Source organism: Egretta garzetta, unplaced genomic scaffold, assembly GCF_000687185.1.
Source record: "Egretta garzetta isolate BGI_Z169 unplaced genomic scaffold, ASM68718v1 scaffold2, whole genome shotgun sequence".
NCBI classification, from domain to species: Eukaryota; Metazoa; Chordata; class Aves; order Pelecaniformes; family Ardeidae; genus Egretta; species Egretta garzetta.
The window spans coordinates 1,903,174-1,919,452 of NW_009258894.1; the positions used below are offsets into that span (position 1 = coordinate 1,903,174).

At 38.3% G+C, this 16,279-nt stretch overlaps 1 protein-coding gene across 1 annotated transcript in view; it reads right to left on the bottom strand.

Annotated features, from left to right (window-relative positions):
* Window positions 1–16,259, bottom strand: part of AVEN (apoptosis and caspase activation inhibitor) — a 96,177-nt gene extending 79,918 nt beyond the window's left edge. The window contains exon 1 of the mRNA XM_009634132.2: window positions 16,080–16,259. Within this exon, the coding sequence (XP_009632427.1) occupies window positions 16,080–16,259 (180 nt within the window). The remainder of the gene's footprint in view (window positions 1–16,079) is intronic.
* Window positions 16,260–16,279: the final 20 nt, after the last annotated feature.

Genomic DNA, 16,279 nt, shown 5'->3' on the forward strand with positions numbered 1-16,279 from the left:
AGAGACAGGAAAGAATATTTTGTAACAATACTCAGCAACACCTGCTAAAACCTGTGAGCTGTTAGCTTATCTATACTGAACTGTTTTCAACAGACATCATATTCACAAGTTTGACCACAAAAACAATGAAAAAGTAAATATAATAACCTTGTCCACCAAATAATTTTGCTTCAAAGTTCCTGCTTATTCTATCTATGAGATGCAAATAATTGGAACCGATTTAAAACTTCAAATTAAAGAGACTGGTTTCTCATTACTGTTTTAACTGAAAACACCACCTATAAAATATTCTTTGCACTCAGTAAAGTTATAACATGATCAAGCACCAGGAGGCTACAAGTCATATTTCATCTTCCTCACAGATCATTATTAATATTTCCACAAGCTATAGCCATATTTTGAGCAAATCTTATGCCTCACTGAATTGGAACAACAGCTTCTATTAGGAGCTAAATCTCCCCCTTAGACTCACTGAGCCAGGAAAAAAAAAACCAAACCCCTACAGGCAAACAGCTTGGTTATTTTGCCTGTAACTACTGATTTAAATGGCAGACTATGTTCCCTTTCAAAGAACTAGAAAAGAATCCATAAATTCTGATGTTCACTTTCCACTACTATCTCAGAAAGCCCTCTGTAACCTGCTAGCACAGGATCAGCTGTGGTGCGCTTGAGACGGGCAGCGTACAGGGGCAAAATGAACCAACCTCTACTACACACCGCTGAAGCTTTGTACTGCAGCTTCTGAAGATCCAGTTTGAAAGCTGTTGACTTACAGATAAAATAAACTTAATAACCATGAAATGTGCGTTCACAGGAAAAAAAGTCTCAAAAGCTCTGTTCTCTAACATTAGAAGTAGACTTGGGAACTTGGTAAAGCCTGCCAAGCATTTATTTCGGAACCTGCATATTTCAAGACTTCACTCATTAGATACACAATTTTCCAAACTACAAAGCCACCAGCTAAAATTTAGCTCTACTTACTGAGATTAAAACTCCAAACTGAAGGATATTTGATGGGGTATGTTGTGAGAATGGTATCATAATAAATTCAGCACTCATTCAGCACTAATTGGGAATCTCAGTAATCAACAAGCTGAGTTGACTGTAGTAGTAGTCCTTTGCCTCCCTTCCCCAAGGCTGAGCCATGCTGCGAGCAAAGAGCCTGTAGGAAGCTTGTCCAGCTGCTGTCTACAGATAAAGAGACTTTTGATTTTCTAAACTTGCCAAGCCAATACATTTCCACCAACAGAAATTTTTCTTTAATTCAGTGGAAATGATTATACGAAAGTTACTGGCAACTATGCAAACTCATCAAGCAATTTATACAAAATCATCACATGGACTTGCACAAAACCTGGTGGCTCTATTACTTTTAAATTGACAGTAACTTAAGAAAGCTGAATTTTTTTCTTACAAACATTCAGTCAAAAATATGAGTGCAAACATAAAATAGGAGCCTCTGTCTTGAGAGAAATAACAAGCTTCAAGGAAACCTTATAAATTAAGTGTATTGCCACAAAGGTTATAGCATTTTCAGACAGATTACTGATTGTCCCTACGTATAGGCTACATTTGCCAAAGTCAGGGGGTTTAGATACTGCATACATATGGATCCACATATGTGAATGTTGTATGTCATGTTCTAAAACCAAATTATACTTAGTATTCTGGATAGGTTAAGGAAAACTTCTACAGAAAGTTATTTGTTCTTACCAAACCTGCCATTCCTAAATAGAAGTATCCTGAGCTGCATTAGAGATTGACTGTATTCAGAAATTGATTCAATTCTTATGTGTTAATGTCACAGTATTACAGGCTAATCCAAGCTGAAAGGGATTGCAAGAGGTCATCTTGTCCAACCACCTACTCAAAAGAAGGTCAAAACTGAAATCAGACCAAGCAGGTTGGGCTTTGTCCACTCAAGGCTTGAAAGCCTCCAATAGTATACCTAATTCTTAGCGTTTCATTTTGTTGCTTTATTCTAGCACTTCAAAAATTGCAAAAGCAGTTGTATTAGCAGCCTTAACAATAACTTTTAAGGAACACACATGAGCAGTTCTGTAACAGCGAGGAATCAAAGTTTATTGAGAGTATATATTCACCTCAACAGTTCAACAACAGACTTTTTAAAGGATCTTGCTAGTCTTCATAAGTCAATGAGTAAGACAGCCTCTCTCAATAAACATACTTGTTATAAACTGATACATATTGAAAAGCTTTGTACCTCTGCAACCACATCAACAATGACATAAAAGTATGACAAATTATGTAAAAAGCTCACTCAGAGCAGCATCCGTCTGCAGAACAGATAAAAATTTGAGTCTTGATCCTAACCCACAAAGGCTATTCCATAAACTTAAAGTCCGCTCAAAAGAGTAAAGTTTAGAGAACACCTCAATTATACAGACAAGCCTAAAGTTTAACACCCCCTACATGCACGCAGTTTTAGAACAAAACCAACACAAATCCAGCAACTCTCTACCAAGATCAAAACCAACATGTTGAAGAAGCTTCAGTGTCTCATGCAAGGAAAAATATGTGACAAAGTTTCTCAACAGATCAATTTTTTGCTACAATAGAAAGAAAAAAAAAACACCAAAACCCAACCATTTGAAAGACTTCAGCTGTGCTATATTAAGAATGAAAAAGAGTTCCCCAAAACTTTTGTTACATTTGAATAACAAAATACTAATTCCTGACTTTAAATTAAAAAAAAATACTTTATAATATTTAGTAACAAGTTAAAAGTTTAGGGTTTTTTAAAATGCATCAATTTTGCAAAAAAGAAAGCACATAAGGAGTAAGACATTATTTTCCCATGGATTTCAAAACATGAAAATAACTAGTGACATTCACCCACACTGTTATATTTTCAATTGGCACAGCATTAAGGAAGAAAAAATTCTGAAAGACACCAAGCAGAACAGTATTCTTTGAAATTGTACACCTAAACTGGCAGAAAAATAATCAATAGTTTCCTTCTCTTTCCTACTGTTAACCTTCTGAAAGTTTAAGTTCTTTGTATCAGTTCACAGCAGAATCAGAGAAGTACCAATAATGGTTAGATAGGCTGGAAACATGCCATGAAACATGGGATCTGGGAAGCAGGTCCTTCCTTCATATCTGGCAGCAGTTATCTGCTAGATTGGCTAAGTATATTATACTGGTACGCCATATCCTTGGCTTTAATTTACTGCAATATTAAACTTGGTTTTCTAAAACCAATTTTGTTTTCTCTTACCATTAAAGACTTGCAGATTGTCGATTAATACACAGGGACACACACGACTTCTTTGTCATTCACACATTTAAAAAAAAAAAAAACGGTAAAACTTTCAACATGAACTTTAGAACATTTGTGACTGCTTTTAGTCCCCTTTTTCAGTTACTGCTTCAAGATAGTCACCGAGACAATGTTGTAATGCATCATTTTAGAGGTTCTGTATACAAGTATTGCTGTTTGGTTCACAGTGGGAAATTTGATCTTGAATTTAAATTAAAGCACCCAACATCTGTTGCTTTTTCAGATCAACTATCACATAATAACAGCATATTGCAAACACAAAAAATATTCACATAATGAAAATTAAAGCTATAAAAGGAGACACTCTACTAATTTGAAACCCCAAAAAGGTACTGTATAAGAAATTCAGAAGGACAGCAATCTGCTTTCTCCCTCCTTTCCCTGTCTGCACCGCCGTCAGTAGCACAGTCCCTAAGTTTTTCATCTTTTATTACTAATATTCTGCCATTTCCTAATTATAATTTCACATGCTACTGAAAAACCTCACATCTCTACTACCCTTCTATCAACAAACTGGCAGATCCAGCCATCATGCATTTTTGAAATTAAGTTACATTATTACATTTATGGTGTGGCATGACAAAGCAGTAAGACTTGAGTTACAAAGAGTCCCATTTGACAATATTTTCAGAAAGGGGGGCCAAAAAGGGATCATTTTTAGGACCAACACACAGCCACACAGTAAATCAATGAACAATAAATTACATAAAAGGTACTAAGGATAAAAAGCAGATTGCCTAACGCAAACAAAATGCATAACTATAAAGCTGAATGCAAAACCACAGATCAAGGAATGAGCAAGCAGGATGTATATATTGAATGCCACTGATTAAAAAAAAAGAATCGAGTCACACTAGAAAAAATAACCACATATAACAGCAATGCTACATCAAAAAGATACTGCCCTCAACTCCCAGGGTTTTAAAACAGCATTTCTGAGACCAATACTAAAATTAATTAATTTCTTTAGATGGTGGAAAAACAGAAAAGATGCAGAGAGTACTAACTACCCACTTGATAAACAGACACTAAACCCCTTCTTCTCATCTTTTCAATGACATGAGAAATGGATGGGCTGGTCAGTGAGCAAGCCCAGTTCTTCTCCTTTCCATTTTCATGGATGTCTGCAAACCACACAGGCAACATAGTGATGCAAGGAAATGGGAAAAGAGCAAAAAAGCAATTTATCAAGGATAAGCTTCCAAACTTAGAGATTGTAATCCCTGCCTTGCAATCAAGGCAGGATTTACCTGACAGTATATCCAAGCCATGCAAAAAAGCAGCCACTTGTGCCCGCCATTAACAACTTTCCTTGTGCAAGTCAGTAGCCCCCTTCCTAGCACAAACTCAGCAAAAAAGAGGAACTAATCAGCTGCAGTTCCCTCGGGCCACCAGGCAATGTGCTCTCCCATAACACAGCACATTACTGCCAAACATCTGATTTGTGGTGGGTTTGCTTCCAAGTGAGATAAGCTTGCGTTAAATCCACGTGCACTAGAATTCCAACTATAACTCTATGATGGATCATGTGTCTGTATGATGTTCCTCCAAATCCAAAGGCAGCAACACACCACACCCCCCATTTTCAAGCTCCTTTAGTAGTCTAGTTCAAAGACTGTACAGGTATAGCTCCCAGAGCAGTATGGCCTCCAACTGCTATACTACAGTTCGAGAATTAATGATGAACATGTTTGGGGATTCTGTCTATATATCAAAATACCAACATAAAACAGATTTTAAAAAGGTGTAGAGACATCACACTGTTCTGACTCAGGCAAGTCAGAAGCAGAATTTTATACCACCCATGTGTGGCATGCACTGGTCACCCGCTGCAGGCAACAGAAAAACGAGAATTTACCAAAAACCTCTAACAACTCTATCACCACTGTACATTTTTGACAGAAACATAAAACTTTCTCCAGCAAAAATAGTTCTGTTTGTCCTGAAATGGCCTGGAAATAGATGGGGACTGGGGCGTAAGAGAGGGGAGTGCCAAAACAAAGCATCTCACAGAAATACAATCCATGTTTATTCAGCTACCGCAGAACTACAGCATTTTATCCAGAAAGTGGAAACAACTTCAATTCCCTTCTCTGCACAAATGCATTTAAAATTGCATCTCCCACATTCCCTGAGAATACAGTGACGCTACATACTCTGAAATGGGTGATCTAACCCGTTTTCTTAGACAGACCTATTTTACTTAGTGCAGCAACTGGACATTCCAGGCAAGAGAACTCAAGAAGATGGCAGCCTATGCACCATGCAGATGCCCAACCACCACACACACACACAAAAAAAGAAACAAAAACCCCATAACACTTCATGTCATTATGACAATATCATGTTTCTACATAAAGTACAAAGGGACTGAAAAAAAGGAACTGAGGGAAATTCAGTTCAAGAAGTGTTTAAAGTCCAGTGGCAGGTCACTTACCTGACAAGCAAAAAAAACTTAACTGCACTTTGTGTTTCAAACTAGGAAGAAAACAAACTGCAGATTGAACTTGTTCCTTTCCTCCATATTCTCCAAACCCCTCGCTTCATTACTCATTGCAGATTGAAACCTTTTCATTGTGCGCTCTCTGTACCTAAAACAGGCTCTGCGTGTCCACTGACTGCCTTTTTACAAAAAACCATCAGTACTAATGGCTCTAACTTTATGCACAAGCTGTTTCTAATGTAAACTGGCAGACACAAGGATGATTTTGCTATATATGTTGAGAAAAAGCTGAAAATAATACATTAGCTTATTAAGAGACATTTTTTCTGCATCATAAACAGCATTGTCAGTGGCTAACAAAAGGATACAATACGGCAAGAAAATAAACAATTATTATTGGTAAGCACATCAATCTGCTTTGCTGTATCACCGAAAATAATTAAACCACTTTTCATTATACTTCCTCCTTCAGGGTTTCTCATAATTTAGATGAGACTTTTTTCCCCTTCCAGTTATTCAACAGAAAACAAGCATTTGTAAAAGTCGCTTAATTGCAGTTCTTGACAGCCAGTTTAAACAAGTCAGTATAGGTATTTGCAAATCCTTTTGCTTTTATGCTTTAACTTTTTTCCAGATTATACCTAATGAAATGCAAAAACAAAAAAAATCTTTATATTTAATATTTTGTGCATTTCACTTTGATTTTCCAACAGTATTAAAAAGATTAAACAGTATAGCCAAATCTTAAATCTATTCCATCATTACAGTGACACACGTGACAGAGTAAGTTAAAAATTATTTCTTCAGAAGTATTAATGGGTATGAGGTCATACACATATGTTTGTATGTTCACGGTCTTCTCATATTGGCATATTTACCTACTGATGAATTTGTAGTGAGCCTCCAGTGATTTTTAAACATTGCCTCTCATTAACAGAAATTATTTACTTCCTTATTGCTCACCTAGATATCATACCTCTTCCAGTACAAGTTCAAGTTTCTGTTCTAAACCATTTTTTCAACTTGAAGGAAAAAGGAAAAAGCTAATGCTTTTTTTTCCCTTTAGACTTAAGGAAGGAAGAGCCCCAAGAGAGGTTCTTTCATGAAAAGAGAAAAAATATCCCTGCAAAGAGTAATCCTCTTCACTAGTTTGCTCTATTGGTGACCTTTAGAGAGATCTACCAAAGCTGAAGAGAAGCTTAATTAGCAGAAAGGGCAGCTGAGAGAACAGGTAGCATGAAGAAAAAAGCTTTTAGTCTTTATTGTACAGGATGAGAATTTTTGAAAGAGAAATCCTAAGACTGCTTCATAAATGTTGAATGCTAGAACTCATCACTTAGGGTTAGCTAAAGATGGAATTAGCCAAGAGAGACATCCTATTCTGAAACCTGTGTTTTGCATAACAGGAATGATGCTTCAGTTAAAAGAAAAAACATCTCATGAAGCACACAAGAAAGAGACTTATTCTTGAAGTTTTGACATAAAACTGTTACCGTTCCAATGCTCACAAAGTATGGTTCTAGAAGCTGTCTTACTGACTTCAATAGCAAAACACATTTCTCTCCCCTTGATTTTTAAAATGTTTTATGGGTAATTCAAACAGATTAGTCATGTGACTATGACCTGGTGTGAACTATAGTCTTCCAGATTTGTAGACAGAAGGCAACCAAAGTTTCCCCCCCAAAAAGCACCATTGCAGTTGCAGAAAACCAACCTGAAATAACAGAAGTCTTAGATCCTGACAAGTTCTTATGTTCAAACCTATTTACAGCTGAAGACAAAAACATGACTTCTATCTAGACAGAACATCTGTAAAAAGCCTATCATAAAACAAAGCTCAAATAATTCTATACAGACAGATGTAAACCTATCAAGTGCTCATGAAAAACTCCACTGTGTATTGGCTCTCCATGTTTATTCTGTGACTATCAGCCTCTTGAGAGGCTCAAGAAGCAGTAATGTCACTTCATTTTTAAATCATTTTTATGAAATTGTTTTATAACTACACCAGGGTGGTATCCTACCATGGTTGTTTTCAAATATGTCTTTGCATTCACTCAAAAAGCCCCTTTGTTATTTGTATATCAAATCCAAATGCAACTTACTGCCAACACTTTAGAGATCACCACTCAAACCTCAGACACCCCTTCCTTATTCACCTCCAACTTTTTTGGAGGGGAGTGGGGGGGGGCGGGCGGGAAATCCTCTGAAAGATATTTTTCCAAATAGCCTTAAAGAATGTGCTTCCCTAAACCCAACATGTAACAGGAGATAAAGTAGCAAGGAATCATTGTCCAAGGTCCCCAATGCCCTAATGCCATACTTACACAAACAAGATGTTAAAATGTAATTTTATTTTGCCATTGGTCTAGAGTATAATTCTAAAAAGTAAGAGCTACTTCACAGTGATGCTCTGATCCTGAAGTTAACACTACTGTGACAAAGTTCTAAGAATCATTTAGAACTTGCTGAAAGTACAAACACATCCAAATTACAAAAAAAAGTAAAGGAGGACTGGGCTGTACTCATTGGAATATATAACGATCACAGGATTTTATGTGCACATCACATCTTTACCAGCAACAGTTTGCACTGGTTGCCAGCCCTAGGTGCATACAGAACACTAGCAGCAGGAAAACTTTGCATCCATTTTGCAGTGGTGAGCTCCATAAAGTGCTCGACTGTCTAGACAACTGGTGGACAACTTCAACTGTGGTTCCATCAGCAGAGAAACCACTTTGAGTCCACCAGTATTACACTCAAGTGCATCCCACAAGGTGTCCCCAAAACACCCATCCTTGACAGTAACTCAAACTAAGTACAAAGAGCCATGCCAAAACTACTGAAGGAACTAACTTTTCTCATTAGCACAATTTGTTATTTAATTTTACCTCTACAAATAAATTTCAATCTGAGACACCCTTGCTAATAATTGAGGTGAAGTAGAAGGAAAAGAAATAAGGAGTATGGGATCATTTGAGCTTCTGTTGCTTCCACAGGCATGCCACCTACTGTTAGGGAACAGGAACATAATAAGCCAGTGAAGTCAGCAAAGCAGCATAACCTGAGTAATACAGCCTGAAAAAGAATACAGAAAGAAAAAAAAAACCACAAAGAAAACCCCAAAAACAAACAAACAAAAAAAACCAAACCCACCACACCAACCAACCACCACCAAAAACCAAACCCTTAGTTTTACAGGCAATCGGAAAAAGGTCAAGGCCTCACAACATCTCAGTGACAGAGCAGTAGCCTAGGAAGAGCAATCATCGCTCCGCTCTCTACAAGACAGAGATCCTAGCTATTCCAGGGTTAAAGAGAGAGTCTGTACAGTCTGTGCCTGTACGGTTATCCTCTGGGAAAAGAGAAGCAGGAATAGAAACAGGACCTTGAGGCAAGGTTCTCACACACTCCAGAAGATTTACAGGTTTTACCAGCAGGATGTATTATTAAGTCTACCTGCAGAAGAGTTAAAGCCTTATTTAAAAAAGAAAAGAAAGAAAAACCACATGCACGTAAAAATACAGAGGAATTGCATACATGAAAGAAAACAGTGAGAAATGGGACCCCTCTATGCCTCACCACAGAACACCAAACCATACAGGCTTGAAATCCTTTGACTGTGAAACCCTGTAAGAAATATTCCCCTGTACTTGTTATAAGGCTCTAAATCACCACTGAATCAATAAACAGCAATTTTTATTTCTTTAAAATAGAGGGAAACCTTCTGATAACTACAAAAGGCTGTGCAGCACCATTAGACTATCTGGAAACCCATAAAAGGGCTCCTGAAACTATCCAGTTACTTTTGTGAGGGAAACAGTACTGTATGGAATAATTTTTTTAATCAAATTTCATCACTTCTACAAATCCAGTTATTCTTCAGCATAAATACCTACTATCTCTCACTTGACATACCCATACAAAATGCTGTATGATGTTCTCTGGGACCAACTACTCATCCCAGTAGCACAACAAGATTTTTAGCTCAGCAATACTAAGCGTTCCCTTCCTACTAATAATTTCCCTTCAGAGCTGCATTTGGAACAAATATCCAGCAGCAAGTCCCAATAATCTGTTTGTGTGTCATTTTCATGCATTCCACTGTACGCTCCAGAAAACATCGCCCTGAGGGAAAAAAAAAAAAACCAAAACAAAAACATTCCCATCCCATGCTGCCCACGCATCCTTGCTCTTCATCATTCCATGCAGGTAGCGCCTCTGCCCAAGGGAGCACCAAGGGCTGCCTGCCCTACACCCCTGGTCCCTACCAGCATTGCATCCATCCATCCAAAAACACATTTGGGTGACGGAGGACAGATGAATTCTTAAATCCATAGGTTTAGTTCTTCCCTAAATTCTAAAACATGTAGTTAACTACAATAGGAAGTTCCTGGGAGAGCTTCTCCAATACCCGGTGTATTAATGTTTTACACTTCCTCCGAATAAAATCCACTCCATTTCACGGGATAATAAAATCTAAATAAGGAACAATCAAAAGTTGTGTTTTGTACAGTTAACAAAATACAGAGCTGATAAAGTTATTTGCTTAAGCTAGCAAATTTTCAGGACAGTTTTTGTTTGAACGTTATCAAATTACTACCCCAGAAACTTGAGGGAAAAAAAAAGGGGAACAAAAGCATTCAAGTAGGTGAGGACAGAAATGCACAGACATCCAAACTATAAAAAACCAAATTCTTTCCAAGTTACAAAACAAACAAGTCAGACATGAAGGTGTTGTGTTATGCAGCAATGATGCTGCATGTCCACCTGTGTAATGGGATGCTTTCAGTACAAGTGTCTCAAGGTAAATCAGCAAGGAAGTTGGTAAAAAACAATGAAGCAATAACAAATATCACTAAATCATTCCACGCTAAACAATCAGGGATTATTACGAAACATGGCATTCCCTCAGCACTGTGAAAAGCGGGTTTCTCTATTGTCGAGAAACTGGAAAGAATAAATTAACTTTGGCTGGATAAAAAGCGTTTCCCTTTTTCCATTGCAAAGACTGCCTTGAAAAAATAAAAGGAAAAAAATAGGTCTGTGACAACTGGTTACACAGCAGCTCTGCTGAGTAGGCTCAGTAACCTTCACCAGACTCTTAAAACCTCTGACAATATTTTTCGTACTAATCTCCATATACTTCCTACACAACGCATTACACGATCTATCTAGCCTTTCAGTCACAATTTTTGTTCTCAATGCCGAAATCAAACCTCCTCCTTCTTAATTATATTTTTCGTCTTGTGCTGCCTAAAATGGATCAGTTTGCAGCAGTCTTTCTACTCTAATGGAACACTGCTATCCAGGCTTCCCCAAAGTGTCCTCTTTGCCAGACCAAAAAAAAAAAAAAAAAAAACCACCAAAAAAAAAAAACCACACCAAAAAAAACCACACCACGCCACAACCAAAAAAACCCCAAACTCAGGTCCTTCAACTTTCCTCCTAGGCCATATCTTCTGGATTTCACATCTTTCTTCTTTCCTTCCCTCTGAACTTTCCCCAGCTGGTCCAAATCTTGCACTAGTAGAACCAGTTCTTCAGTGTGATTGCATTACTAATTGATACTTTCTCAGCCATTAAGCTGCCAGTGCCCTTCTATAAAATTGCAGTTTAACCAGCCACACACCTCTGCAGATTTTACCTATGTAAATGTAGCTATGTTATACTTGACCTTGAATCACACCTCACTGCAGGCTGTTTCTCCCATTTGTTGAGACTGTTCTGTGCTCCACCCTCCTGCCTACCCTTCCAGTTTAGCACTGTCTGCAAATCTTAACACTGTATATTTTACCCCTTCATCAGAATTATTAATAGAAACACTGAACACGAGCAGATACAGAATGAAGCCTTGCAGAATCCCATTTAACAAACACCAGTTTGACACTGAACCGATCCTAAAGAAATTTCCAACCACTTGTTCACACACTTTTCAAGAGGGTTAATCTAAATCAACACACTCAAAATAATCCACACTTCATTCACAATCAGTTAGTGCCTCTTCACACCTCATCACAGTAGAGAAACTCCTGAGAAAGGAAGCTCTTCGCACCTCATTAGTAATTAAGTACAGCTCACAAATTGATGTACATTAACCTAAATATGTCTTTTCCCAATTGCTTTTCAGAACATTATCATAAAAAAAAAAATTAAAAGATTTATTGTGTTCAACATCCAAAAATCTATTCTTCTCCAATCTGCACAAGCTCTGTTATAGTGTTCTAAAGGAAATTAAATGTATCTGTATTTGAAAAATCCACGCTTTTGCTACCGTGCCAGCAAATAAATTACTGTTTGCCGTTGCTGAGACTGTAAAGATTTAGCTCATAGTAATTAGGAAAAATTTATCTGATGCTGACAGCATTAGATGTTCTCTTAGATCAGGTTCTATATGTGCATGGACCACAAGAATGAAGATGTAAGAAACACTAAATAAATGTGATGTCATCTTGAAACTAACCATAAGTAAGAAAGACCTGACTAAAAGCAGTCTGTTAACCTCCATTCCTTAAGAATAAAATGTTTACTGCAACCAATGCCTAAAGCCAGAAAAGGAACATCACATGCATGCTCAGTGTATCGCTGAAAAGTTACAAGAATACTTTGTAAACTGCAATTGTAATAAACATAAAGGACAAAAGAAAGCCTCCTCAAACTACCCACAAAAGGATGTGGTAAGGAACCATCAAAATAAAACCCAGTATCACATCCAAAATTTGAGAAAGTTGTTTTTGTTTTAATAGATTATATTTCATTGAGAGAGCAATTTAAGAATTCAGACAGTACATAAAATATTAATTCCAAGCAAGTTAGAGGAGTTAGAATTAAGAGTGGGAGATAATATTGGGCCAATGTCAATCAGACCTTTTACTTTAATCACTACAATTCCACATTATTTTACTAAAAATGCATAACTGCAAGTGTGTTTCTATTTATCTAACATAGAATACATGAATTAAAGCAGACAGAAATAAAGGAAAATTATTCAAGATGACAGATCTACAAAAAAATCTGCCATTTGGTAAACCAGGTGGTCATAATTAGACTCAGATTCATTTTTGAAGGGAGGACACAAAATCTTCAGTAATCCAGACAGTTAAATCAACATGCACACTAGTTACAAAAAGACCTAACAAGTTTAAGATCCTTTTTCCTCTTCACGAGGAATAAGAACACTTTTCTTCACAGTTTCTAAACCAATTCCATGTTTGAGAGAGGCAGCATCTTGTTTCAAGAGCAGAGCTGGGGAGTTCCTCAGAGAGCTATCTCCTCAAGAGCTGACAGAAATCACAAAAGCTTTCATCTTTAAGACTCTGATCCACAGCTGGATCTACCATGCAGGGTATGAGCAAGTCAATTATTTATAAACACATAGCACCCAACCTCCTTCTACATCAGCACCCAGGAGCGGAGGGGACAACTGACTCGGCAAGTACTGGGCCTTGATAGGCTTTGCACAGCTCAGCAGGTCAGCACAGCTGGTCACCCAGTACTAGAAACAAAGAATTACAGTACACTTAGAGCAGTGTAAAACATGTAAAGTTGGTGTCCAGTCTTCACCGGTCCACAGAAAACTGAGAATCGAACGTGCCACCACTACACTTTCTTCTCCCTGTTGTACAGGTCAGAAAGAACGTCCCCCTGTAGCCCAAACACACGCTTAGGAACCATTAAATTAAAACATCCAAAACACAGAATTTGAAGATGAATAATGGTTATAAATGAACGCAATTGACTAAGAAACGTTGCTGCCAAAGTATTAGGCAATTTAATGCCAATTTCTACGTCACTGTAAAAATCTAGTATTTCCAAGAGTTTTTAATGAAGTTTGGGTTTATTAACACTCTTACTACACTTCACTGAATCCATTCACCTGCAATTTTACTTGCATTTTACTGCTCTGTCCACAGCAGGCTCAACAAATCCAAATCCAGTTACTTTAATACAATTCGATGTAGATTTTGTCATAAAGCTTTTCATAACTGAAGACACAATAGAGAAGAAACTTCACAGGCAACACAGAAAGCTCCAGCAATAAAGAATTAAATAGCAAGCTTATAATAAAATTATAAATTTAGCATAGGTTTAAAACTATAGAAGAACCTAGACTTAAAATTACCTTCAGGAAATAATACCAGGTCATCTAAATCCTGATTATACAATGCTAGAATGATCCCAATCTAGTAGGAAAATTCCTCCAAAATACAAGTTGAAACCAGTAGCGTGGAAATACAGAGCATAATCCTCCACAATTTTTACCCTAGAAAGCAAAAAGGCTAGAATTGCCCTTGGGAATCCTACATATTACAAAATTGTTCTTGGTGTTCTTAGCCTCCCTTCTCCAGGGGATTTCAAGGCCCATTTGAAAAAAAGAAAGGAGGTTTTCAGAGAAGACTGCAGCTTCTAAGCACACAATAAGGAAAGTGATGCGGTAAGCCCACTTGCATTCCCCACGTTACTTACCTGGCTCTCCAGGTTTGCAATTTACACATCACCATTTGAGAAGATCTGACCCCCGTTGCTGAAAGACAGAGGGGTCTCCTCTCACACAAACTACTTACCCTGGGCCAAGCACCCTCTCACTGAGACAGTGCACTTGTGGAAAACAAGTCACTTTGCTGAACACAGAGAACACTAAGGAACTGGGAATAAAAGTGGGTAACGTCCTGCCAGGTAAGAGCTGAACCTGTTCAGAAAACATGGTACAAAAAACAGCACAAGGGAACTTGTCTGACCAGACAGATGGAAGAAAGAAGAGGGAGGTCCTCCCTGCTTCAGAAGTGGTAAATTATGAGATTGTCTGAGCCGTAAGGCTGGACAGCAGCAGCTGCAGGCTGGCACAGCTGCTGACGCTATGGCCAGATTGCTGGAAGCCAGTCCCTTCCACGCTGCTAAACACAAGATTTGTGGCAGGTGTGCTAAGAGACCATACATTGCTTAATATCAAAAGCCTCCAGTGCAGAAAGAGCATTAGGCTTAAACACCCTTTAGTAACGTTCTGGGAAAATCTTTGCTATTGCTTCACTTTTAAAGACCCAATCCATTTTTGGCCTTTGCCAAAAATATATAAAGTCTCTGTGCTAGACTAAGATGAAGAGCCTATCAAATTCAATAACACAGTGATCAGGCAAAACACATTGTAAGCTGTCCCAAAAGAAGACTTTTTTTTTTTAACTGCTTCCTGAAATACTTCAAATAACAATCCAGACAAAAACGCATACATTTAACACGACTCCCTTCCTGAGTGCACTTTTAAATTATGAAGTGGGTCCTGCTAGGTCAACAGTACCAGAGAGAACACAGATATAAACGTATTTCAACTTAGGAAGACACGGTTGAATGACTTGGAAAAAAAATCAGTCCAGAAGTTTCCTCAGCTAATACAGGTGCTGAACTTCCCCCCTATGCCTCTGTGGCTTATGAGGGAGCTTACGAGCGCTATTGTTTCACATCTAGAATCCAAACCTCTCTGCACACATCTGTATGAACTCAGCAATTTATATTGCTTACAAGTGAAATTACCGACCAGTGCTCAAGATAACAGTACCAATCCAGCTGCATCTCTTATCTCCCAAAACACAAGTGCATCTGAATACAATGACAAGAGGGATGAATATTTTACATTTTTTAAGTCCACCAGCAACCCTGGGAGTTCTAGTACAGACAAAACAGTGGTTGGATCCAGTTGATGCCATGGCATCATAAAAGTCAAAGTAAATCTAATCAACATGATGCTGAAAAAGGGGTAGCAGCTGGTGCATCTACACTAGGACTCCCAGTGCTGCCAACACTAATCAGTATTAGGTCGCCATTGTAATCTTTTTGCCAATCCAGGGACAACCATGCTTTCTATCTTCCAACAACGCTAACGGAAGCAATCTGAATGTAGTACTGTTAAAGCATTTATAAATGGAAACTGTTTTTAAAGGCATGGTGTTGACCTCATACCATGGTGGGCTGCAGAAAGCACTTTAACATCTCCACAGGAGATGGAAGGTGTAGTTGTGGTGCACTTAGGCATGTCAGTGCTACTTTTAATTTGCTAGAACGCTTTATAATTGGTGAAAGCACAACCAGCAACTTGAATTAATAACAAATACATGTTCCAGTGAATCACAGATGCCAATTCTGTAACATGAGCTATGTTACCGTGTCTCCATTGCTGGGCAAGACGCACACTCATTTCAAATTCTAATCAACTGCACCAAAAATATTCAGCAATTCTCCACCTCTATTTGCAAGCAGAGATTTGGTTTTTTCAGATGCATTTTTCAAACGAGACTTGTACTTTTCAGCACAAAGTTATAAAGGTGTTTCGGCCAGAAAAACCCTATCTATGTCTCCACCAGGGCACGTAGGTGCTGGCTGCTGCTGCTGTTTCGCGGTGGGGGGACACGACGTAGGACGGGTGCAGGTGCCGAGCTGACCGGAGACGGACGGGGGAGGTATCGTGCCAGCCCCGGCGCCCCCCGCGCCCGCCACTCCACGCCCCCTCCCCACCACCTCCATCTCCCCAGAGGGGCCGCGGG